The sequence below is a fragment of the Enoplosus armatus genome, chromosome 14 (assembly GCF_043641665.1).
Source record: "Enoplosus armatus isolate fEnoArm2 chromosome 14, fEnoArm2.hap1, whole genome shotgun sequence".
Taxonomy (NCBI): Eukaryota; Metazoa; Chordata; class Actinopteri; order Centrarchiformes; family Enoplosidae; genus Enoplosus; species Enoplosus armatus.
The window spans coordinates 23,184,800-23,210,318 of NC_092193.1; the positions used below are offsets into that span (position 1 = coordinate 23,184,800).

The 25,519-nt window shown below is 44.3% G+C and overlaps 1 protein-coding gene across 1 annotated transcript in view; it reads left to right on the top strand.

Moving 5' to 3' along the window:
* cntnap2b (contactin associated protein 2b) overlaps positions 1-21,145 on the top strand; it is a 33,261-nt gene extending 12,116 nt beyond the window's left edge. The window contains exons 4-25 of the mRNA XM_070919682.1: positions 1,089-1,236; positions 4,052-4,255; positions 4,410-4,594; positions 7,588-7,731; positions 8,253-8,511; positions 8,617-8,766; positions 9,003-9,165; positions 9,376-9,482; positions 9,576-9,695; positions 9,924-10,039; positions 12,674-12,758; positions 13,067-13,223; positions 13,685-13,812; positions 13,917-14,087; positions 15,958-16,176; positions 16,508-16,744; positions 16,850-17,083; positions 17,215-17,348; positions 17,791-17,884; positions 19,398-19,628; positions 19,714-19,788; positions 20,946-21,145. Coding sequence (XP_070775783.1) covers positions 1,089-1,236; positions 4,052-4,255; positions 4,410-4,594; positions 7,588-7,731; positions 8,253-8,511; positions 8,617-8,766; positions 9,003-9,165; positions 9,376-9,482; positions 9,576-9,695; positions 9,924-10,039; positions 12,674-12,758; positions 13,067-13,223; positions 13,685-13,812; positions 13,917-14,087; positions 15,958-16,176; positions 16,508-16,744; positions 16,850-17,083; positions 17,215-17,348; positions 17,791-17,884; positions 19,398-19,628; positions 19,714-19,788; positions 20,946-21,145 — 3,561 coding nt within the window. The remainder of the gene's footprint in view (positions 1-1,088; positions 1,237-4,051; positions 4,256-4,409; positions 4,595-7,587; positions 7,732-8,252; positions 8,512-8,616; positions 8,767-9,002; positions 9,166-9,375; positions 9,483-9,575; positions 9,696-9,923; positions 10,040-12,673; positions 12,759-13,066; positions 13,224-13,684; positions 13,813-13,916; positions 14,088-15,957; positions 16,177-16,507; positions 16,745-16,849; positions 17,084-17,214; positions 17,349-17,790; positions 17,885-19,397; positions 19,629-19,713; positions 19,789-20,945) is intronic.
* The last annotated feature ends 4,374 nt before the right edge of the window (positions 21,146-25,519 follow it).

The following is a 25,519-nucleotide window of genomic DNA, read 5'->3' on the forward strand; positions in this document are numbered from 1 at the left end:
AACAGCTCTGTAGCGACTTCTATGGTTAGCTTGTATTTGCCCATATATGCCCTGTCCAAATGCAAGCTTTAGTTATTTATTTTACACGTATTTCCCCTTCAAAAGAAACTGTTTATCAAACGTCTGCACATTTATCAGAAACCTGCATACTGTATTTGTAGTGTGTACAGATATGTCAAACCACAGTGTGTAGACGGACTTCACGGCTCAAAGCTGAATGCACTGTTTCTTTGGCGGCAACGCATTTTTTTGCATTTGCATTTTTTATATTTTTGTTTGGCAATTTTGGAACCATTAGTTCCCTTAGGGCCCTTTTGGAGGATCTCAAGCAGCGATCAGGCTCATAGGGAGTCTACAGATCACAAATATAGGCAGGGGCCTCACCCTTAAAATCAATTCTAAAAGGGTAAAAGGTAACCAGTGAAGGGCAGCAAGGATTGGTGTGATGTGTTCTCTCTTCTTAGTACGTGTTAAAAGCCCTGGCAGCAGCGTTTTGCGTCAGCTGCAGTCTTTAGATGTTACGTCCTGCTGATTAAAGAATGAAGTGCGTTCCAATAGTCAAGTCTGGAGAAAATAAAAGCATGGATGACCTCTTAAGTCAGGTCAGAGGAATGACCTGATTTTGGTTAGCCCGTCTCAGTTGGGCAAAGCAGGACTGCACCACTTTGGTTACCTGAGCATCAAAAGACAACTCTGTGTCAAGGATAACACCCAGGTTGCGGGGCCTCTTCTCAAACATTGTTTGATAAGGCACCCAGACTAAAGTTATTATAATTAATTATAATCAATTCTGATTTGGAGTCATTCAACTGCAGAACATCTTTGGACGTCCAATTTTTAATTCTCAGCAAGGCAGGACATGAGGCAAGAAACATCAGCGGTACCAGGCTTTAACGGAACATACAGTTGGGTGTCATCGGCATAGCAATGGAAATCGATGTCATATCTGCGCGTGATTTGCCGAAGGGGTAGCATGCATATAAAATGTTTTATTATTGATTTTTTTGTACGGAAATAGAACTGATAAGTGTTCCATGGACCGTGGAGAACTATCTGCAACATGTTTGTTTGTTTTCCGTGTGTTTCAGATGTTTGAGGGGAACGTGAACAGCGAGGGCGTGGTCCGTCATGACCTGCAGCACACTATCCTGGCTCGCTACATCCGCTTCATCCCAGTGGACTGGAGCAGGGAGGGACGCATTGGAGTACGTCTGGAGCTCTACGGCTGCTCGTATTGTGAGTACAAGCGTGCAAGAGAGGGAAACCCCGATTCACCCAGTCTGCTCTATTCTGTTCTACACTATATGTCATCATCAGTAAAGACTTTTTTCAGGAGGTGGGGCAGTGGCTAGTGCTGGCACCTCACGGTAAAAAATCCCAAGGTGAGATGGAGAATCTCACCTAAAGTTGCCTGTAGGTGTAGATATGAATGCCCCCGTGAACCAGTACAGGATAAGCAGGTGTAGATTAATGGATAGGTGGATGGATAGTTAAGTTGGGAATTTTTCAGATGATACCCCCCTCTTAGTCAGGACTAACTGTGGGTCTGGGTCAGTTACCTGAAGAGAAGACTCCAGGGGGATGTCAATCAAAGAGGTCCATTTAGGTAAAATAATTCAAATCACCTGTGTGGGTTGGGTGTGCAGGGCCTTTAAGGACTCTAATTACCAACTGACTATATAGGAAGCGGTTTTTGCATTGTGTCTGTGAGACCTCTGCCACTACCATAATACAATAGAGGAGAATGGAACCTGTTTGCGTTGAGGTCTGTTGATTATCCAGAGTGGGAAGAGATGTCCCTGTTGACTTTTTCAAGTGTCAATTTTGGAATTCTTTGACCGGTAGGAGCACAGTTTCATTTACCTCTCAACTGTTGTGGCATTTCAAAACTTGATATCTCAAAACCTCAGTACAAGAAACTAAAACTATCTGCAGTAGGGGTTTAATGATTCACCGATATAAATCAGTACCCGGATTTAACGATACGCAGACCCCTGGATGGATCTAAATGTACCATGAACCGGTCGACGGCCCGATTCTAAAGTTACAAATCGGTTCACGGAAGCTTTGATGCTAACTCTGCACAGCGTCTCCGCTCTCGTAAAAGGTCAAAGGTCAACGCGAGACTATTTCATAAGAAGTAAGGAACATTGGACCAAAGTCTGGCTCTTTGTAAGGTCTGTAGAACAGCGCGACATATCTCAACACTCACCTGGTGAGACGGCATGGTGAAACCCCGTGCGGGTGTTTCGGTTTAACGGGTGACTCTGTTAACTGGCGACTTTCAGCCAAATGCGCCTGTTGTCGTCATAGGTACGACGGCTGTTGAAAACGGCAAGATAATAACGTAGCTGTCCTCGTAGATGCCTTTGTGTGGTTTTTCATCCAAACATACCTGTTTGATTAGTCTTGTTTGAGGAAGCGTGTCACGTAGGCTGCTAACACTCTGTCGCATTTTGAATTGTTGCTAATTCAAAATGCGACAGGGTCTGCAGGGTAAGTGGAGGATAAGTGGAGAAAAAACAAGTGCTTTGTAATTAGGGTGAACTGACTGTTTAACTAGGCCTTACTAATGTGTAAAACTTGATGTTGAAAAACTATGAATATCTCAGCACGTTTCACCTTGTAACTGATTTCGGTACGTGATTTGGAAGCCAAGAGGCAGTGGACACTCTCCAGGAAAGAGTCACGTCTGGGGAGCCTTGCAGTGTGGTCACTCTCTGCCAGCCGTCACGGATGCCCCATTTGTAGCAGTGCAGATCAGATTAAATCAAATCAAAAGATAAAATACTTATAATCAGGTTAGCGTCCATTAAACTGTTCTTCCAAGCTATCCATACGGTCCTAGAATACATTTTTCATATCATCTTCCTCATCTTGACAGGTCAGTATAGCGCTCCTACTACATCTAAGTAATTGTAAAGCTGCTGATGTTTTGTATTTTCCTCTAGTCAACAAATCCCACGTTCAATATTGTGTGTGTATTCCACTTTGCTACATTATGTAGGTAGCTGGGTGGCTGGAGAGCCAACAGAGTGGTTGTTGCCTCTTTTGTCATTTTCTTGAGGTTCTTTTCTGCAAATTGGTGTACCTGGTGTTATCTAGCTGGTGCCGCTTGAGTTTTCAGTCTGCTCTGTGAAGCATAAGCCTAAATTAGTTAAGCTAATGTTACATGTTCACCGAGACCGATAATATTCTAACTAAGCTCGGCAATGCTACTTTTACGACGACAACTATCAAAAGAAAAATCAACACGTACAAACCTTATTCACATTTCGAGTTTTTTTTTACCACACACACTATAGTTTATTTTGACTCAATCCCACATACACCGTCCTGCTGCCAGATATGCTCTAAATGTGGATTAATCCGCCGCTGAAAACAGTCCCACAAACAAATGCCCTATTTCCAGCTGTTTGAGTAACATTTGGTAAAAACTACAGTGGCCAGCTGTTCCCTGAAAATTCTCGAGCAAAAAAAATGAAACTGTAGATTTGTGATGATGAATTTAAAGATTTACGTCGCCAACAAAAGCAAATCTTATACAATGATCCTTGGTACAAGACAGAACCTCAACTCCAAATCCAGCTCTCTGGATTTAGCTTCTAATGATGGTATGTCCCTCCAGAAAGTTAATCATATTTGAGTTTGTGGATTGACTCGGAACCACACATTCAGCACATTTATAAATGTAATGTATTGCTCCAGACATCGCTTTGCGTTTAATCCCAAAAGGAGAGTTAAGCTACTTTGCAACTTACATGACCAATATTAAGACAATGCGGACATTGCACAGAATTAGTTGATACCAATGAAACTGAAAAACAATTCTCCTGCCTCCTACTGTATACTTCAAATTTCTCACTAAGATGCTCTGATTGACTCCTCTTTATGGTCCTCTTTGTCTCTAAGGAAATTGGGGAAAAAAAGCTTTTATGTTTAGGGCTCCTCTGGAATAATTTACCTGTGCATTATTCGTATTTGGCTTATTTATTTTTTCTCATTCAGTAATGAAATCGCTAATAATGAAAATTGTTTTTTTCTCTTGCAGGGGCAGACGTGATCAGTTTTGACGGCCATGGCATCATCTCCTACCGCTTCAGGAGTAAGAAGATAAAGATTGTGAAGGATGTCATCTCCCTAAAGTTTAGAACCACGGCTGGGGATGGGGTCCTGCTCCACGGAGAGGGACAGCAGGGAGACTACATCTCCCTGGAGCTCCGCAGGGCAAGACTGCAGCTCGGCATCAACTTAGGTAGCCTTCCGTATAGTCTGCGTGGTTTCAAGGGCGGCAAAAGTGATCTCCAGAGACCCCCTACTCTATTCTATTGAAATTCTAATACTGTATTCTGCTGTCAGAGGCGACATGATAAACATTTACAACCTGTGATTTGCTCGTTTCTCTACAGGCAGTAACCAGTATGGTTCCATTCAGGGTCACACCTCTGTGACCAGTGGGAGCTTGCTGGACGATGACCACTGGCACTCAGTTGTCATACAGCGTTACCGTAGGAATGTCAACTTCACTTTGGACCACCACACTCAGCAGTTCAGGACCAATGGAGAGTTTGACCACCTCGACCTGGACTATGAGGTAAAGACTCCCCGTGGGTCAGGCTGTCAGGCATTGTCATCATCTCCTCATGTCACAATCCCGGGACTTTGCTCCTCGTCCAAAGGTCTCTGAGTTATAGTGGTCCGTTGAGCACACACTGATGGTGTAAACCATAGGTCACTAACAGGCAGACCGCCTATAATCAATAAATTATTAAGGGATTTTAAATTTTGACGGGCCGCTTCTATTTTAACCGGCGCAGCTTTTCTAGTCTTTACGGCACTGGTTTAGCGGATCAGGAAACTCACGGACCAATTGCATACAAGTTACGCCAGCCCACGTGACGCTACTCAGCCAATCAAAGCGAGTGACAGATGATAAGATGAGTGAACAATACAGGGAGAGAGACTGTTAAGTCAAGATGTGAAACAGTTAACAAAGAAAAAAGGGAAACTCAAGCTGCTGATACACTTTATTTTGTTTTTCTAAAATTAAGCACTTTATTTTAAGATGCACAATTTTTCAAAAGCTATTTTATTTATTTTCTCTCTTTTATTTTTAAATGCAGCCCTTCTTTTACTCAATGAGAGAAGGACATTATACACATCTACAGTATTATATATCTGTATAGTTCAATGTTAAGTGACAATAAATATTGTCAGAATGTTTTTGAATTGTACTTTCTTTATTTGATTTGACAGTCAGTTGTTGATTACATGCAGACATTGATATAACTACTAGGCTACTTCAATATATATCACACTAAATCACAATGCAAGTTAGACATTATGATGTTCCGGACCTTTGCTTGAGGACATTTTCTCTAACTGGACCTTTTAGTTGAATACCCCCTGGTGTAAACCATAGACTGCACATAAAGATGGACGACGTGTCTTCACTTTCTCCCACTGTACAAAAATGAAGCTAAACCCTCCCGGATGCGGCCGCCACCAGAGTCTGTGCCGTGGTGATCAGGGGGGTTGGAGCAGCAGTATCGAGGTCCCATCCGACCCAATCGCGAGCACATCACAGTCAATCACAGCTGTCAATCATGACGTTTCACCCCGTTTTTATAGCATCAAATAACTAATTGAAACCAAACGGATCAGAAAAACGAACACTTGAGCAAACACCAGCGTGATAAGAACCACCTGAAATGACAGAAACCGTCTTTGAGAAAAATGTATTTGACGTGTGCCTCGATTTTTTTTACTTTGGCCCATGTCTCATCCGCTAACATGGAGGGGGCAGGGCTTATGACCTATACTGCAGCCAGCCACCGGGGGGGATCGAGACGTTGTGGCTTCACTTTTGGGGAGCTGTCATGTCGTTCATCTTTATACACAGTGTATGCAGTAAATCATCAGCACACACAGGTGGTGTAAACCGCTAATGAAATTTGTCGGACAAGCAGTAACAAACTGCAGTCCACCATTTCATGCAGCGTTGTTTCCCAAGTTAGTAACCATTTCACGGTTATCTACATTGGGGTGCCCTGGTGGCCTAGGGCTTAACCTGCTGACCACGAACCCCTAGGCCCTAGTACGCATCCAGCCAGGGATCTTTGTGGCATGTCATTTCCCATCTCTCACTCCCTCATTTTCTGCTAGCTATGTAATGAAGTTATCAAATGCTAAAAAAACAAAAACAAAATCACCCTCCTTCTACCGTATATTCTTGATTTCAGCACTAAGCTAGCTAACTTTCACAATGCTGTTTACATATGAGAACTATTTTCGTCTGGTGAGCCGAGGTCGTCGTTTGTAAAGGTCTCCATCTACACCGAAACACCGGAACACTATGAAAATGGTTCAATCTCTTCTTTGTCAAGTCTGTCATTGCTTTCCTTACACTCCGTTTTCCCCCGTCCACACTGAACACACTCTTTTAAAATTCATTGAACAAGAGTACAACGTTTCCAGCAGTATAAGGGTTAGGTTCAGCTGACATGTCATGTTAGCCACGTAGTGAAATTTGAAACAGTGAACAGCAAATCAAATCAATACGGCTGATGATACTGCTGCCTCCTCGACTACTGCTACTGCTGCTTCAGTGTATGTGAGATGATGGAAACCCGAATATGGTGTTTCATATAAGGATCGGGCCTAAAATCGGAGAGAAAATCATGTCTTAAGGGCTGGTTACGTTAGAGTGGGTTAGAGTGTGCAGACTCTACTTCGGTCTACTCATCAGCCGTAAATGGGAAATTCTGGTATACCTGATGTCTAAAGGAGTACTAGCTACCAAAATTTTTGGAATTGGTCCAATTTTTGAACAGTAAATGGAATCGCCAGAAGTAAAAAGCTAACGTTAGGCTATAAAGGAACTACAGCACGGTCGCACCACTTCAACGTCACCACCACTAAGCTTCACTTTTAAGAGAATATAGATAGATATAGATATATAGACAGATAGATATAGAGTATAAACACAGCGAGGCTGTAAAGGCGGACTGGTGAGTAGATGACTTTCCGTGTTCGGCATGAAGACGTTTAATGTCCGCGTCAACCTCTGTAGTCTCATTTAGCCACTTAAAAGAGACACGTAAAAGCTCCAAAATTCACGAGTGGGGGTATCTACTGACATACTTTATGTCGTAGAACAAAACATTGAAATCTCTTAAGCTCGTGTTAACCACAGACCTTATTTCGGGCATCTAACCAAAAAACCCACCGACTTCCAGACGAGGGAACCGGAAATGTGTAAAAATGCTGACTCATTTCTTGGTTTTAGGGCTCATTCCTGCAGCGATTCACTCACATGGCGCTCTTCAGCCGTAACGGTTCCCCAAACCGCTTTACAGATCAGGTCTCATTCACCCATTCACACATCGATGGCGACGCGTGCTGCCGTGCAAGGTGCTTGTCTCCATCGGGAGCGACTTAGGGTTCAGCGTCTTGCTCAAGGACACTTCGACATGGCGGGGGAAGCCGGGGATTGAACCCGCGAACCCACCCTACCCTGCTCTACCTCCCCGTGCGACAGTGCTTTTCATTCAGCCCATGTTGTCCCCTTCTGCTGCGTGTCCCCAGATCAGTTTCGGAGGGCTGCCTGTGTCAGTGAAGCCGAGCTCAGGAGGCAGAGAGAACTTTGTGGGCTGCATGGAGGGAATCACCTACAACGGAGACAACATCACCAACCTGGTCCGCAGGAAGAAGGTGGACACATCCAGCTTCGTAAGACAACTTTCTTTGACTCTGAATGTGTTTGTGTGTGTGTGTGTGTGTGTGTGTGTGTGTTTAACAGAGACCTTGTGGAATACTGCTTTAACTAACTTTGTACTCGTATGCCACTAATTTGAATTTCAGTCTTCTTGGACTATTGAAACATATGTATGATAGTGAAATAAAAAGAATATAATGAAATATATATAAAGATATTTTAAAAGAAGTAGGCTACCCCCCCCCCCTTTTATGTGGGTGGGGGTTGTCAGTTTATATACAATGGTAAAATATGGGTCCCTGAGAAAAAGGTTGGGAACCACTGCTCTAGAGGTTAAGCAGGTGGAGCCAGCGGATGGTGTAGCGTAGTATATCTGACACCATTTGTCAGATCATTGCTTGAAACTCCTGATGTGAACACTGCCACCTACTGGAAAAATATATGTGCTACAAATAATCTGCCCTCAGTCCGTGATTGAAATCCTTAACTTTAATCCCCCCCCCCCCCCTCTCTCTCTCTCTCTCTACCACTGTAGCGCAACCTGACTTTCTCCTGCGCCGAGTCCAACGCGTTCTCTGTCTTCTTCAACTCCACGTCCTTCCTGCGGCTGCCGGGCCAGAGCGACGGCGACACCCTGTCGGTCAGCCTGTCTTTCAGGACGTGGAACCCCAACGGGCTGCTGATATTCACGGCGCTAGCCGACGGCTGGGTGGAGGTGGCACTGGCGGAGGGCAAGGTCACCGTCTACATGAACGTGACGCAGAAGAAGAACACGCGCATTGACATCTCGTCAGGTGGGCTAGGCTCGTCCGCCATGGAGGTTGAGGGGCCCCATGTTTTGTCTTGCTGTTTTATCCTGTTAAACGTTTCCAGGCTGAAGTGTGTTTTTCGCCTCACAGGTTCAGGTCTGAATGACGGCCAGTGGCACAGTGTCCACCTGAATGCACTGGAGAACTATGCCATGCTGACGGTGGACGGAGACGAGGCATCCACAGTCAGAACAGCCATCCCCATCCACATCCAGACTGGAGGGACCTACTACTTTGGAGGTGATCACAGCAACCTTGTGCAGGATGTTTTTCCTTATTCTTATTATGACCCAGAGTTAAACCTGGAGTCTGTTGTGTAGTAGAGCAGGGGTTGTCTGCTCCATCATTGATAACAGTGGGGGTATCACGACTGAACTAAAGGTTAGGCAAGTAACATTTTGACGTTATAGCAGTGATAATGATAATATATATGTATATGATGATAATGACCTTTGACCTACTGCGCTTTTCTCCAGGCTACTTCTTGCACACTAACACCCGATCACTTCAGCGCTCCTTCCAGGGCTGCATGCAGATGATCCACATAGACGACCATCTAGCCGACCTCAGGGCTGTGGAGCAGGGCCTCATTGGAACCTTTGAAAATGTCAGCCTGGATATGTGTGCCATTGTAGACAGGTATACGCCTCAGTCACAATTATAAACTTCGGATTGTCTCAAAAGGTCCCGTGTTGTAGAAAGTGAGATCTCCGTGTCCCTGTTTAGTCGAGGTGCGAATATAAATACTGTGAATGTAGTTCCGGTCGCGGGTCAGAAAACTGGCCCCTGTTGTGCTCCCCCCCGTGTTCACGAGTTTCCTTCCACTGTCCATCTGTTGTGTCACCTCAGGTGTGTTCCTAACCACTGTGAGCACGGTGGCCGCTGTTCTCAGACGTGGGATACATTCAGCTGCGACTGTAGTGGCACCGGGTACACCGGAGCTACTTGCCATACTTGTACGTGTACACACAAACACACACACACACACACACACACACACACACACTGCTTTGTGTCTGCTGAGCTGTGTCGTTGTGTCTCCTCTGCAGCGATGTATCAGCAGTCCTGTGAGGAGTATAAGCACCAGGGGAAGAGCTCAGGGAGCTACTGGATCGACCCAGACGGCAGTGGATCTATCGCCCCCTTCAGAGTCAGCTGTGACATGACAGGTGAGATGTCACTGTGAGAGGGGTGCAGGGTTAATACAGCAAAAAAGTGTATTTCCTAGAACAGCTTTTGCCAAAGCTTGCTCCAGAATTTTGCACAAACATGCATCTATCATACTGTTTTTCTCTGTATATATTATGCATCTGCAAACTATACTGTACAGTGCAAGTGAATCTTTGCTGTGGAAGGCGTGGAGACAATTGACAGGTGTGTTTTCTGGTCTCTTTTAGAGGGAAAGGTTTGGACCACACTCAAGAACAACCTGTCTCCTCAGACATCGGTCACCAGCGCAGACCAGGAGGGGAAGGCGGTGCTGCAGATCACTTACAACGTGACTGATGAACAGGTACACAATGACCACGGTCTTACTTTTACCTAGTTCTAATAACATTAGGATATAGCCACAAGTTAAAGTAAATTGAAGTGTAAATTTATGCTTGGTAGTAGTGCATATGGGATTAACGTAAATTCTCAAATAAAAGCTGTTGTTGTTGCGGGCACGGATACTTTCTTGTCTTCTGGGTAGACACTATGAGTGGTTTTGGTATATGTTTGGGCGAGACTTCCAAATCCATCGTCTTCTAATTCACATAGGTTGAATCTGACCAGTATGATGGACCGCATGATATACAAATCATGTCACATTTGAGGGAAGGGCCTGCAGTGGAAGGGGTTACGTCCACATGCATTCCATGCGTGCCCACGACTCCCTCCCTGTGGGGGTGTCAGATGCTTGACTGAGCCTGCTATGTTGATTTGTACTTGATCCCAGTGCATAACATATCCAGGCGGTTCGTAAGGACGTACTTGGCCTGGAGGCTAGAAATTTCAGTTGTCCTAGAGTTGTCAGAACATGTAGGCCTGCTAGCATCATGGTTGTCTTGCCTGTTTTAAGGTTAGTTCCACGTTTTCCTGGCTTTAGATTTTTGACTATGGTCCATGCCTGGGTTAAGCACTAGTTGCAGAACTGCTTCCAGATACGAAAAAACATCCTAATATAGTACTCTGCCAGTGTTTGACCTGGAATCCCTCTCTCTGCTAAGAAAAGGTAAATAACTAAACAGGATGGCCCTGATTGTCCAATCATAATTTTTAGTATATTTTGGCAGCAATGGTTGGTAGGAAGTGGGAAATGGGTGAGACTCTTTGGGCCGGGAACATCAGTCGCCTGAATATGCTTGCTAGTGCTGCTTGTGGCAGGGCCATCATTTTCACCGCTTTTTCCTAATCTGGGTGAAATGTATGTACTGGAAATGTGTGTTCCCTAAACTAGAGCAGTTACCAGTGGTTCCCAACTTAGGGGTCCCGACATCATGGGTCGCCAAAGCTCCATGGGGAATTGTGAAGTCGCGATTCAATTAATTTCTTTGAAGAAGACAACTAAATTTTAGGGTTATTTAGTTTAGAAGTTTACATCTTGAATTATTTATTATAAAGCCTGGCTGCTGGGGGGGGGGCTCAGAGGGGGTCGTCACTGTATATACAATGGTAAAATAGGGTTCAGAATCACTGAGTTAGACAATGGTCCTGCCACATCAGCACTGAAGTGTGTTAGTGATAATGTGTTGCAGTTGGGTTTCTGTTATCACTTTTTCCCTGGCTTTGCGTATATCCACCCATTTGCCTTTTAACCAGAACACCACTTTGCCTCCTCCTACATGACCTAACCCTTTGTGTACTTGCTTTGACACGTTAGTCTCATCAGGTTCTGGTACTTAAGTTATACCTGTTTCACCATCTATCCATTCTCTAGGTATAATTAGCTCCTGAGCTATTTAATCAACCTCTCTGTTTCCTAGTGATAGGTAGTCAATGGCCCCCCGTGTGGCTTTCAACTTTGATCCATTTCTACGGTGTGCGCATCATTGCTGTCTGAGCCATCGACCATGACTACCCTACCCCACTTTTAGCCCTTTCTGTACTTTGGATATGCTAGTTTCTTTAAGCTCTATCTGTTCTTAGCTTGGCATACCCTTTTCTTATCCCTCCCTTCCTTGACCGTTTTCTTATCACTGCACACTTGTGTGTCTAGGTGCTAGGTGTTCTGACGGATACTACTGGGTTTAAGAGATGTCTCGGTATACTTTTGCTCCTGGCTGGCTCTGCCAGCTATAAGGTCCAGCAGGGGCGCTTCGCTCTGTGGTTCTTTCTTGTTCAAGCGCTACTCCTACATTTGGTGGCACTACTCGACTCGGAGTAGGCAGCGTCAGATTGACATGTCCAGCTAGGATCTAAAGCTCAACCTTTTCTCTTCGGGCACTCTAGATTTCCTTTTAACTCTCGAGAGGTCCCTGTTTGAGCGCCATGTTGTGGTTTCTACCTGATACCCTCTCTAGGCATGGATATTTTACCTTGAGATGGCTGACTGATTCCCCGTGATCTAGGTATCAGATGGGTTTCTTTATTCTACATACGCATAACATTGAGTTAACAAACCAAACAAGTTGACAACCAGCTTGGTTGTATCACTTCTTTCTGACCACAGTGTCCTGTGATGGTACTGCGACGGCTTCTCTGGGATAAACCGATGAGGTTGAATAGACGACGCATATTGGTGGATGAATGTCTGTCCTTTATAAAACCAGTTTGGTCTGGATGGATTAATGTAGATCATGACTGATTCCATCTGTCAGCTAGTGCTTTAATAATTATTTTTAGGTCACAATTGATCAGGCCTATAGGTCTGTTGTTGGGGGTGAGGGTTGGGTCTTTGTCAGGTTTTTGTAGGTATGGTTCCTGATGATTTGATTTCATTGACCATTCTGTGAAACAAAGGACATATGAGTCGCCAAAGGTGCTCGTAGAATTCTACTAGGTAGTCAAATCTTTGTCTACTAGAAGTGAGGTGTTGAGCCCGCTACCTACTTGACGGTTTCATGTAGTAGATAAAAGCTGACTGGGCCATAGTCTGAGATAATTACTGGATGAATTTCAGAGTCATAACTCTGTCTCCTTCCTGTGTGTGTGTGTGTGTGTCCAGGTGTTGTCAGTCACCAGCAGTGCAGAGTACTGCGAACAGTACGTAGCCTACGCCTGCCGAATGTCTCGTCTGCTCAACACTCCAGGTGAAGTATCCCTCAGAACTATCATCAGAATCAGAATCAGAAGACGCTTCACCTGCCACTGTTCAGTCACTAATAAAAGACCATGCTTATTTATCAATGCCAATCAATCATTAAATGGAGGATGAAAGACTGAAGTTTGAAGATATCAGCACCAGTTGAAAGAAAGAGATATTAGGAGTATTTAGTAGCAGGATCGAAGTCATTAATGTGAGCAGGATATTTTGAAATGAAAGCATGCAGTCTGCCGTAAGAATTGATCTAACGAAAGTGAAAACAAACTGACTCCAGGCTGTTGGTTCGATTCCCAGATGGCGCCCCGTTCACCTGGTGGCTAGGACGAGCCAATGAGAGGCATTCTTACTGGGGGGGTTCAGGACCGGGGATACAAAAGTGTTCCTGCGGTATCGAACACAACTGCACGGACCCCAAACACTACTGCAACTGTGACGCTGACCTGCGCACCTGGTGAGTGTCTTATTTTGAGCTAGCTAAGGTTACAGAGTTCGTATGCTCACACTGAACAATAGTCCTTACGTTCACTAAAGCAGCTGTGACAGCCGGCAGCACTGCTTTGCTAATGCTAATAATGCTATTACCACATGACTACCCATTCATATAATATCAGGATGTCTGTGCATTCCCATTGTATGTTGTTTGTTTCCAATGTACTTTATGTAATATTATTTCACACTGTGGCAACACAAAATACAATCCAGTTTTTAAATCTAGTATCCAAGGAATTGTACTATATATTTGGTAGTAAAAGCAAAATTACCATTTTCAATGTCTGTCACATTTTGCAGCTTTTTCCTGGCTCAGCTTCGACTATATCTACAGGGATACTCAGATATTGTCTCGTGTAATATGATCCTGACTTGACTGACAGGCGTTTGTCTCCCTGTATATGTGTGTGTGTGTGTGCACAGGAAGGAGGATGCAGGCCTGTTGGTGTATAAAGACCATTTGCCAGTCAGTCAGGTTGTGGTTGGCGACACAAGCAGAGCTGGATCGGAGGCCAAACTGACAATAGGGCCCCTCAAATGCCAGGGGGACTGTGAGTGTCTCTCTCTCTCTCACAAACACACATTAATCTTTCACCAGAGACCATGAGATCTAACAATAGCACTTTTACCCACGTCCCACTGTCGTTTTCTGAAGGGAACTACTGGAACGCAGCCTCCTTCACCAGCCCGGCCTCCTACCTCCACTTCCCGTCCTTCAGAGGAGAAACCAGCACAGACATCTCCTTCTACTTTAGGACTTCCTCCACTCACGGGGTCTTCCTGGAGAACCTGGGAACCACCGACTTCCTTCACATCGAACTCCGAGGTGTGTGACTGTGCGCGTAAGGTGCTATATTAAACATTGCTAGTTGAGGTATGAGTTCATAAAGATGTGTCGACTCAGTTAATGCCGATAGATATGCAATGTGCAAGTACTGTACTTAAGTACAAATTCAAGGTACAGGGACCATTTTACTGCAACATGAGGACTTTTACTTTTCATACATTAAGTGCATTTTGCTGATACTTTGTAGTATTGCTGCTTTTACTGAGGTAAGGGATCTGATACTTCTTCCACCACTGGAGTTATCCTTGGCGTTGTGTGTGAAAGCTCCTTTTGAGCGATCGGACCAGGTCCCACTTTTTAGTTTTTATCCACCAAAACAACTTTGCTTTTGGCTTTGACGTCTGCCAAGAGAGTCAGCGGTTGGTCCGCTCCCTCGTGCCTCGAGACTGTAGCTCTGCTATTTTTGCGAACCCTACCTCGGCCTCTACACCTAAAAGCATCACTAGCTCCTTCAGGACTAATCACAAATCTGATCAGCCCAATTTATACACAAGGTGGAATGAGGTGGGTTCCCATGTAGTAAGTTGGCTGAAGTTAAAAAGTCTTCATTTGCTGTACGAGAAGGGATGAACCCGCTACAGATAGCCTTAGAGGACTGCACCTATAGAGTGCTGAAGGAATGAGTCGTAAAACCCGGATATGAGTCAGCATTTTTATACTTCCTGTTCCCTTGTCTCGAAATCAATGGGATTTTTGAATGGGTTTTTGGTGAGATGCCTGGTCTGTTGTTAACACAAGCTTAAGAGATTTCAACATTTTGTTTTACAACATAAAATATGCCAGTAAAGAGGTTGTCGCTGACGTTAAACGTCTTCATGCCGAACACGGACAGTCATCTACTCACTAGTCCGCCTTCACAGCCTCGTCGTGTTTAAATCTATCTGTTTATATATCTATATCTATCTATAGTCTCTTCAAAGTGAAGCTTAGCGGTGGTGACGTTGAAGTATTGCGACTGTGCTGTAGTTCCTTTATAGCCTAACGTTAGCTTTTTACTTCTGGCGATTTCCATTTACGCTTCAAAAATCATAACTCATTTGTGAATATTTATTTTGCTGAACAAAAAGAGTAAGTATCACAAACTTTTGTTTTGCCACAGAGCTTATTTTCTGTAATAATCCAAAATCCCATTGGCTTTTTGCTGAGGGGAACCAGGGCGACGCTAACTTTCGGGTTTGGCCTACAACAATACATTATCCCTGCAACACTCTATACCTAATCCTTTCTACACTATTTATGTCAATGTCTTTTCTTACCTTCTCGTTCACTTTTGTACGTTCTGTATGAGCGTTGTTGGAGGGAGCCTGAGAACACGAATTTCATTACCAACAACTGCGTCACTGTAATTGTTTTGCGCGTATGACAAAAAAAGAACTATTCTCAAAGCATCTCGAGTTACCTTATGTAACTAACGTTTGCGCCTATTCGTTTTTGACACAGCAACGGCCAATGGGGAAACTCCAACACTCGACCAACCAATGGTGTAAGTCTGTCAGCCAGTCAGTGACAGGCTTTAGTGTGTACAGGGCTGGCCTCACTGTGCTGCAGTCCAGCCATAAAGGAACTGGTAAAGTAGAAAAAGGCCGTCTGGTAAAAGGGAATTTTCAGAAGTGATTCATAAGGTACTTGTGATTTGGCCTGAGATCCTCAGGCAGGAGTTTCAAAGGGGGGCCTAGACTGAAAAGGCCATGCTGTAAATACTTACAGTAACCAAATATCTTAATTTGCCCAAAGTACAAATAGTTTTTAGAGATTTTGGCGGCAGTAATTCCAAACAAATGTTAGAAATCATTGACAGACCTCATCTTAGAAAGTTACTAATGTTTGATTTTCGCCCTGGTGCGCCCAGGAGGCTCGATGGTCTTCTTCTCTTTTGACATAGGCAGTGAGCGGGTGGAGCTCAGTGTCCACTCGCCGGTGCCTCTGAACGACGACCAGTGGCACCGCGTGGAAGCTGAGAAGAACATCAAGGAGGCGGTTCTGCAGCTTAACGGACAGTACAGAGAGGTCAGACCCACCCCACCACTGGGACACACAAAACTGGAGTTCTACAGTGAGCTGTTTGTTGGTAAGTACACCTGATGTACTGTAGTGTTCTCCACAGCTGTCACATGTGATGTTGTACACCACTCCAGTAAGGGGGGGGGGGTCCTGTCTTTTGGGCGTACCAGCAGAGATCTTAAAGTGTTGAATGTGCCGGAGAGACTAGATGTTCTGACAGTACAACCACATAAGGGAGGCCCACTGGGATACTTGTGGGACGATCCTTCTTGTTGAACTGGAGAACTGATCAGCATGCATACATGAACATTCATTTTAGTTAAAGCTAAAAGAGGAAACAGTGCGCATCGGCAGACTGACAGAGAACCCTATCTATGCTTTATTGTCTTATTTCCAAGGTGCCTCGAGTGGTCAGAGGGGTTTCCTGGGCTGCATGCGGGCTCTGAAGATAAATGGTGCGACCATTGACCTGGAGGGGAGGGCAAAGGTGACCCCTGGGGTGAATCCAGGCTGCCAGGGCCACTGCAGCAGCTACGGGATGCACTGCAGGAACGGGGGGAAGTGTGTGGAGCAGTACAACGGGTACTCCTGTGACTGCTCCCTCACTGCGTACGATGGACCCTTCTGCACCGATGGTACACTGAACTGTTTTAGACGTTATTATTATTACATCAGATTAGATTAGAACACTTTTATGGTGTTCTAATTAACCCTGCTATTTCTCCATGTGTGTGTGTTAGATGTAGGCGGCTACTTTGAGACAGGAACCTTGGTGCGCTATGACTTCCTGTCGGAGGCAGGCACTTATGCACCGCGGGAGGTGAAGAGCCTGTCAGCTGTTGGTGTTCCTAGCGAGGCCAACCTGACTCAGGAGGAGCTGGTGTTCAGCTTCAGCACCTCCAGCGCTCCCAGCATCCTGGTCTACATCAGCTCCAGGACTCAGGACTATGTGGCTGTGGTACTCAGGCACAACGGTGGGCTCATCAACATCGTACCTGATCCATGTTTTTATTTGTACATTTATACAAAAAAGATGATATGAACTGCTGATACATAATTATCCTGTGTTATAACATACTTTATATCTCTATGCTTGTGTGTCCAGGCACTCTCCAGATCCGCTACAGTCTTGGGGGTCTAACAGAACCTTACACCATTGATGTTGACCATCGTAACATGGCCAACGGACAGCCACACTTGGTCAACATAACAAGGAACTTAAGGGAGATACGGCTACAGGTTAGAGCTTCCTGCCACTACAGCAGACCCTGACAGCGTTGCACCTAATACTGAATGCTGCAAATAAGCAACAGGACTGGGCTAGCTTAGCTTAGCATAAAGACTGGAAGCAGAGGAAAACAGCTATAACCTGGCTCTGTCCATAGTTCCAAAATACACCAACCTGCACCTGGAAATCTCACTAATTAGCATGAGGTATCTTGTTTGCTGACTGTGAACGCGCATGAACAGAAATGCAACAACAGCAATTAGTTATTTTAAGGTGGAGTTATGTGATATTTCTCACCTCGCTCATGGGTAAAAAAAAGAGCTAATAAGCGCATTTCTCAAAATAAACTATGTAATTAAGACTCGCGCTGGGAGATGAAAAGTTTGTGGTGTTAATGGTAACAGAGCAGATTAAAGTTATCAGCTGAACTCTGTTCCTTTCCTTTGTCCACAGCTGGACCACTACCCAGTGTCCACATACACCCTACCTGAGACCTCCGACACCGAGTTCAACTTGGTCAAAAGTATCTTTCTCGGAAAGGTTTTTGGTAAGTGTTTAGATGAGTGTGTGTTTGTGTGGATCCTACTCTCTAAGGGTTGTTGGGTGGTTTTTATCCCGTCATCCTGTGTATGTGTGTGATTTCCTCTTCTGTTAATTACATTCCCAGTTACCTACTGGGGCCAGTCGTTCAAAACATTTAATCTGGATCAGAATGATCCAGATTTGGAAATCTCTTTTTTTCCTAACCCGGACCAGGTAATCCGGCTTACTTTTGTACTGGTTTTTCAAAGAAAAATTGTATTGGGATCACCCCTGATCCAAAATCCAACTATTTAGGATCACCAATCCTGGATCAGCAGCGCTCTGAATGGTAACAACAGGTCACGGCCAGCAGGGAGCCACGTTGAGTGTTTTTAATTGTAGGGACGGACCAACAGAATACCAACATGCTCTTCCATCTTTAATACCTTTTTAAATTGTCAGACTTTTCAGCTGAACCCCCTATAAGTAAATTAGAACAAACAGAAATTAACCACAAATACACATTTTTAACTTTGAATTGACCAAACTGAATGTCCACTGACCAGATGTGAGATGAGGGATCCGGTTGTTCAAAACTACTTTCGACTGCTTCATCTCTGACGATTGCTTCATTGTAAATCATGTACAGTGGTAAATGATCATTGAATGTAATTCATTTTTACTTCATCACAGTAACAGTTCAACAAATCGAGTGCAAAATATGAATACATGTATTTAAACTACATGATTCAGGTGCATTTTTTTTTATCAGTTTTTATGACATTTCGATTCTGAAATCCACCCTGAATCCACCCTTCAGCTGGGATCAGAAGAATCCTGTTTTTTTTGGATCAAAGTGATCCCAGTCCTACTAAAAGGTTTTGAACAACACAAACTGAGGGTTTTATCCAGATTAAAAACAGGATCGGATGACATGATCCGATTTTCAGAATCCAGATTTCCTTTTGAACAACCCCGTTTCCAAGATTCGATCCAATCCCACTGCCGTAAATCCAATCGGATTACTTTTGAACAACGGGCCCCTGGTTTTCAGTTTATCTCGGTCTACCCATAATTTACAGTTTGTACTTTGAAGTGTACCTGTGAGAACTGGAAACATGATTTACCCCCAGAATGTTCTTGTCTATTACAGAACCTCTTACTGTAATTTGGCTATGATTAAAGCTGCCATCCAGAATATTAAATTGAGTTACTTACAAGGTTTACCCACCTCCCTCTGGAATATTAATCCCATTCAATTGGATTTTTATAAACTCCTAGGCCACCATGATGCCTCCACCCCACCCCCAAAGGAAAATAGATATTTTATGCTATGCATCAATCCTGACAACGCGGTAGTAGTACTGAGTAGTATCTACTTACTGAAGTACTGATGAGTAAGGTGATCTAGGGTTTGGGTGTCCTCTGCTGGCATAGAGATGAACCTGTTCCTTTTTTATAATGATTTCAAGTGTGTAAAGATATGATGATGATATAAACAGGTATATGTGTTGACCCTGGTTGTGTCTCTCTTGCAGAAACCGGACAGATTGACCCCGTCCTAATCGAGCGCTACAACACGCCGGGCTTCGTGGGCTGCCTGTCGAGAGTTCAGTTAAACAGCGTGGCGCCGCTGAAAGCCGCGCTGCGCTCGGGCCTGGCATCACCCGTCAGCACCCATGGGATTCTGGTCCCGTCCAACTGCGGAGCCTCGCCCTTGACCATCTCCCCCATGGCCTCGGCTAGTGACCCGTGGCACATAGAAGCCGGTAGAGTCACACAAGCAGATCGCACAGTGTGAAGGAACAATTCAGTTTATGTCCAAATTCAAACAGGTGTTTACTTTGTCCACAGCTGGAGCTGTTTTCCCTCTCAATGACGACAAGGCCAGTGGTGATGGAGTGGATCGCAACTCTGCCATAATTGGAGGTAAATCCCATTGAACCTCCAACAACCAGTTGTTAGCGCTAGGGCTAGGAAGTCCTTAAAACTGTGGAGGCCTACCAAGACCAGACACCCCACACATAATAACTGTTTCCATCAACATAAACAGATTGTTTAGCCTTCACAGTCAGAAAGAGGACATAGAGGTGAACACACAATGCACTGGACAAAGATTTGAGCAACCTCCGAAATCCCTCCGAAAAGTTTCTTTGCACTTTACTGCTGCCAGGCGCATGTTGGTGACATAAACCTAAGCCGCACTGTAGAGGTCCTCACAGGTCCACTTGGTTCCCAGCATGCGAGATCCAACTCAGGCCTATATCTGAGCTGGGTCTTCATATGTCCAGTCTAATCAGGCCCGGTATGGTCTTGTTCTATTGCTGCTGGTCTACGTGTCCAGTACCCGAATGGATCCAAGTGGGCTCTTTGTCCGCTCTGATCACGGGGTGTTCTCATTGTTTGCATTGCATTTTAGATTTGGTCTTATTAGGTATAATTCGGATCAGACAGTTTTGGTTCTGGTCAGGTCCTGGTTCTGGTCCAGTTTGGATGGAAACACTTGAACAAACATCAGCGTGATAAGAACTACCTAAAATGACAGAAACCATCTTTGAGTTTTTTTTAGTTTGGCCCATGTCCCATCCGCTAACATGGAGGGGGTGGGGTTTATGACCTATAGACCTATACACTATTATCGTTATTATTTAACTGATTTTGGGGGGGGGTATTATTAGACGGATAAAACGAGGTGCAAAGTAAGGCGGCAGGGAGGCGACCCACGGCCCACTTATGGGGACAGGAAGTGTTTGCCACTTCATACCATTGGTGCAGCTTGTGTCTTTGATACAGTCTTTGTTAAGGAGCCTCAGTGGAGGAAAGAAAAATGTGCTGTCGCAGTTGATCAGAGCAGTTTTAGCAATGGCTCTTATTCTGAGTTTTGTCATACCTGATGATGTCATAGTGACAGCATGAGGGTTATCTCAGCTTGGTTCGGAGACTGGACTTTTATAACAGGAGACCTGTTGAGAAAGATGTTGGTGTCGGTGGGCCCCGGCCTCGCCACGGCGCATCGGGGCCTCCGCTGCTCCCTGCTTCCCGCCCATTGCGATAAATGCCGCTCCCATTTGTCTCCTTGTTCCCAGGCATCATCTCCATGGTGATCTTCACCGTCCTCTGCATCATGGTGTTCGTGATCCGCCACATGTTCCGTCACAAAGGCTCCTACCACACCAACGAGGCCAAGGGAGCGGAGTCGGCCGACTGCGCCGACGCGGCGATCATCGTCAACGACCCGGCCTTCACCGAAACCATCGACGAGAGCAAGAAGGAGTGGTTCATCTGAGACACCCCCCCCCCCTCCGAGCCACATGGACACATGACGTTAGGATGTATGTAGTTTTCTAAGCATAGGGAGTAGTAGCGAGGCCGCCACCCGTGGAACCTCCAAGGACGTACTGAACGGTTTACTCAAAAACTTTTATGGACAACGGACACGGTGGCATCACAGCGTGGGTATTAAAGCACAGGGCGCAGCGCTGCCTGGCAGAGCCCGTGTGGAGATGTGGAGCGGTTTATTTTAACTTCATTTTACGATGGACGATGGCGTGACAGGGCTACAGCCTTTCGGAAGGTGCAGAGGAACGGTGCCATGAAGTGACAGCGAGTGTGTTCATTAGCTTCTATTCCTTCGCATTTCTTTAATCATTTTGAATTTCAGTCAAACGAATTTATTTATTTATTTATTTATTTATTCCTATTTTAAGTCACATCTATTTTTTCATGAAAGATCCGTAACTTTGTTTGCATTTATTTATTTTTTTATAGATTGATATCTTGATGCCTTTGTGCGACGGTGCTGGTATTTCACAAAACGATGGCGTTGACGGTAATGATCATTAATATATTAATCCCAATAATCCTCCACGTTTGTAGCAATGCTCATGAATTCCATTTTTTTTATATTAAATCTCATGTTTAATCATTTGCCTTATTTTACATTGATTTCAGTAAAGTTTAATTTTAGCCTTAAGACTGAAAACTTTAGTGTGTGTGTGCGTGCGTACTGACTGGCTTGCTTGTCTAGAAAGGAGATGTAGCCACGACTTAGGTGCATCATTTGGACTAAGACCTATTGGGGGGTGGGGTGGGGTGGGGGGGCACTTGAATTTATTTTTGCATCTACATAACTGACAGTGTCTCTTACTGACTTTGAGCATTGATTGTTGAAAGTCTTAATGATTGCATCTTTTATTTGAGTGTTGTTTTGGTTTTTTTTGCTGCCAAATGAGTTCAGGGGTGAGTTCAGCTTTTGAAGAACGAACTGGGTCCCGTCGGTCCACGAGAGCCCGACTCACTGGTTTGTTTGTTTTGTCTTTTCGGATATCTGTGGCGGAAGTTGTCTTTTTGTTGGCAAAGGCCAGAACGCGTTTGTCTAAAAGGGATACCACAGACTTCCTTAACATTATTGCTCATTTAAAGGGACAGTACAACATTTTTGGAAATTCTTCTTGTGGTGCCATCATGACCCATTAGTCAGATAAGATTAAGTTCAGTCTGGGTGCGTCCAGTACAGAGACAGGTGGAGGGACAAAAGATTAGAAGCGGGGGGAAACTGCTAGTGGACCAATACACCTTCCAACAACTCCAAAGCTGTGACTCAGATGCTTCCTGGAGCCAGTAGGACAGGACTTCTGTTTTTTTGGTTTGGTCATGATACATCCTCGACGGCACTTACAACCATTGTGTAATATTTTCTATTTGTACGCGAGATAATATGGGTGAAACACAGCTTGGAGTCATTGGAAGGCAGGCCTGTAGTCGGGGGGGCCACTCACGTCATGTCTGAGACAACAAGTCCCAAGTCTGGTTTTGAGACAAATTCAAGACCGCGTCCAAAAGGGATCGAGTGCAAGTTAAGGCCGAGTCCAAATGGCCAAATGACATAATATATGCTGTCTTCAGAAAAATAACAAAAAGAAGCTAACTGGGTCTCAGCCCAGTCAAGACGAGGTGAGGGACCTGAGGCTGAGATCGAGACAAGTCAAAACACCGCAACACCAGGACGAAATCTGAGATAATAGGAAAAAAAAAAAAGATCTACAACAGCCCTGGTTGGAAGGTTTTATGTTCTTTATCTTGTGATGGAGCTAGGCTTGCAATTTCACCCCCCCCTAACCCTACCCCCCCCCCCCCCCCCCCCCCACTCCTAGTCTCTGTGCAATGCTGGACTGAACACGTTCTTGACCTTTCTTATGTGCTGGATGAGAGATGATAGACATTCAGGGGGACAGTTAACTCTTCAGATGGGCTGAAGTGACCGTTAGTTCGGGATTCTTCTAAAATCTGCCCTTTAAAAACCTGAGCGTTGTCTTCTGATTTTTTTTTGTTTTTCTTTTTTATGAAATAGGATGATGTTTCTGGAGAAGAATGTTACCCACATACAAACTATGGCTTACATCCTGACATTTGATTGTATTGCATTTGTGTTCCTTTGACTGCACTGCAGAGTAACGGCATGCTGAATGACACACATTTCTGTTTTGATAAGCCACTGTAGCTTCACTTTGCTTTTTCTTCATGTTATATGTATAAATCTTTGCCTAACTGTTGTTTTTTTATAGCTGATTTCTCATTCTTTGTGCTTTTACTCATTGTCTTGAATGCTTCCTCTTGGAAAGACCAGTAAAATATCAGTACAAATCTTACTCTGGCTTCTGTTCGATTTTTCTTTTTTTTTTCTTTTTTTTGACCAAACACAGCCGGATCCACGTGATTGACATCTGGAAGAGAACCAACCTGGGGCCAGTTGTTCAAAAGTAATCCGATCGGATTGGATCAAATCTCGAAAATGGGGCGTTCAAAAGGAAATCTAGATTCTGAAAATCGGATCTGATTATTTTCCGTGTTCGGCATGAAGACGTTTAATGGCCGCGACAACCACTTTAGTCTCATTTAGCCGCTTGTTATCAACCGCCTTTTTTAAAGACACGCAAAACCTTCAAAATTCACGAGTGGGGGGGTATCTACTGACGTATTTTATGTCGTAGAACAAAAACCCATTCGAAAAACCCTCTGACTTCCAGATGAGGGAAGTGTTTCCGGGTTTTAGGACTTCATTCCTGCAGCACTCTAGAACAACAGGGTTCGAACGCAGCAGCACTGTAGCTAGAAACTAAATTAATTAAAATTCACAAGTCGTGTAAAACAGTTTGCACATCACTGAGATGTATTGTTTACATGTTGCCACGAAATGATTTAGTCTGCATAATGATGTAGTGCTTCTTATGAAATGACTAGATCGAAATAAATTAAAGGCAAATGTACAACGGTACCATTGTGAAACCACGGCTCAGTTTTTTCACCAAGTAATTCAAGCACTGGCTATCATATTTACTAACCATTTACTACTATACGATCCATTCACATTTAATCTCGGTGCACTGCAGGTTTTGTATGACTGTGTAGTCAACGATGGCTTCTCATCGTGTGATCCGGTGTTAACATGGATCATAGCTTTCAATGCCATTGATCATGATATTCTCTTGGAGCGCCTTGAAACCTGGGTGGGTATCGATCGCACTGCTCTTCGATGGTTCAGATCTTATCTAAAAAAAAAAACAGGTCAGCTGCAGTAGATATTTACTGTGGGGTACCCCAAGGCTTGGTGCTGGGTCCAGTCCTCTTCTCAATTTACATGCTCCCTCTTGGCTACCTTTTACGCAGTCATAATATCAGTTTCCATTTTTTACGCAGACGATACTCAGATCTATCTAAGATGTGATCCCAGACCACTGTCTACATGCTAAACTGCCTTCATGACATACACGAGTGGATGTCTCGAAATTTCCTCCAGCTAAACGCTAACAAGACTGACACACTGATCATAGGTCAAGAACAGTCTTGGTTCACTGTTGCATTCAATAACTCAACATTGCCAAAATCTTGGAGTCACTTTTGATCAAAACCTCCGTCGAGACATACATGTTAAATCCGTGGTTCAATCCAGCTTTGATCACCTCAGAGACATTTCTAGGATTAGACCATTTCTCTACAACATCAGGGAAACTCCCGCCTCCAGCTCTTCCAAAACTCCTGCTGCCAGGATTTTGACCCGGACTAGGAAACGTGATCCCATTCCACCGATCCTGGCTTCCTTACACTGTCTACCAGCTGCTTTTAGAATTGATTTTAAGATGCTACTGAACATTTACAAAGCCCTGAGAGGCCTCGTCCCAAGTTATTTATCAGATCTTTTATTGCCTTATGTCCCTTCCGCCCCCCTGAGATCTGCGGATGCATCTTTCCTTGTCATTCCAAGGTCTAGATTAATTCGCAAAGGTTTGCGGAGCGTTTGCAGTCGGGTCTCCCAGACTTTGGAATGACCTGCTGGTGGAAATCAGGGCGGTGAACTGTCTCATCTTTTAAAACACTTTTAAAAACTCACTTTTTAAAAATGACCTTCTGTCTGGGTGATTTATAATGTGTTCAGTTTTTATGGATTTTACTTTGTTTCTTTCCCTTTGTGTTTAACAGCTTTTGTTTTTATTGTACAGCACTTTGTAACTGCCTTTTGAAAAGGTGCTGTATAAATAAAGTTTATTATCATTATCAACATCATTCTGACCAGGCCTGACACTAAATGGTGTAATGAAATGTTGGCTCATTAACAATGAAAATGGCAACAAACAACATTCTGAAAAACATTTATTGGCTCTAA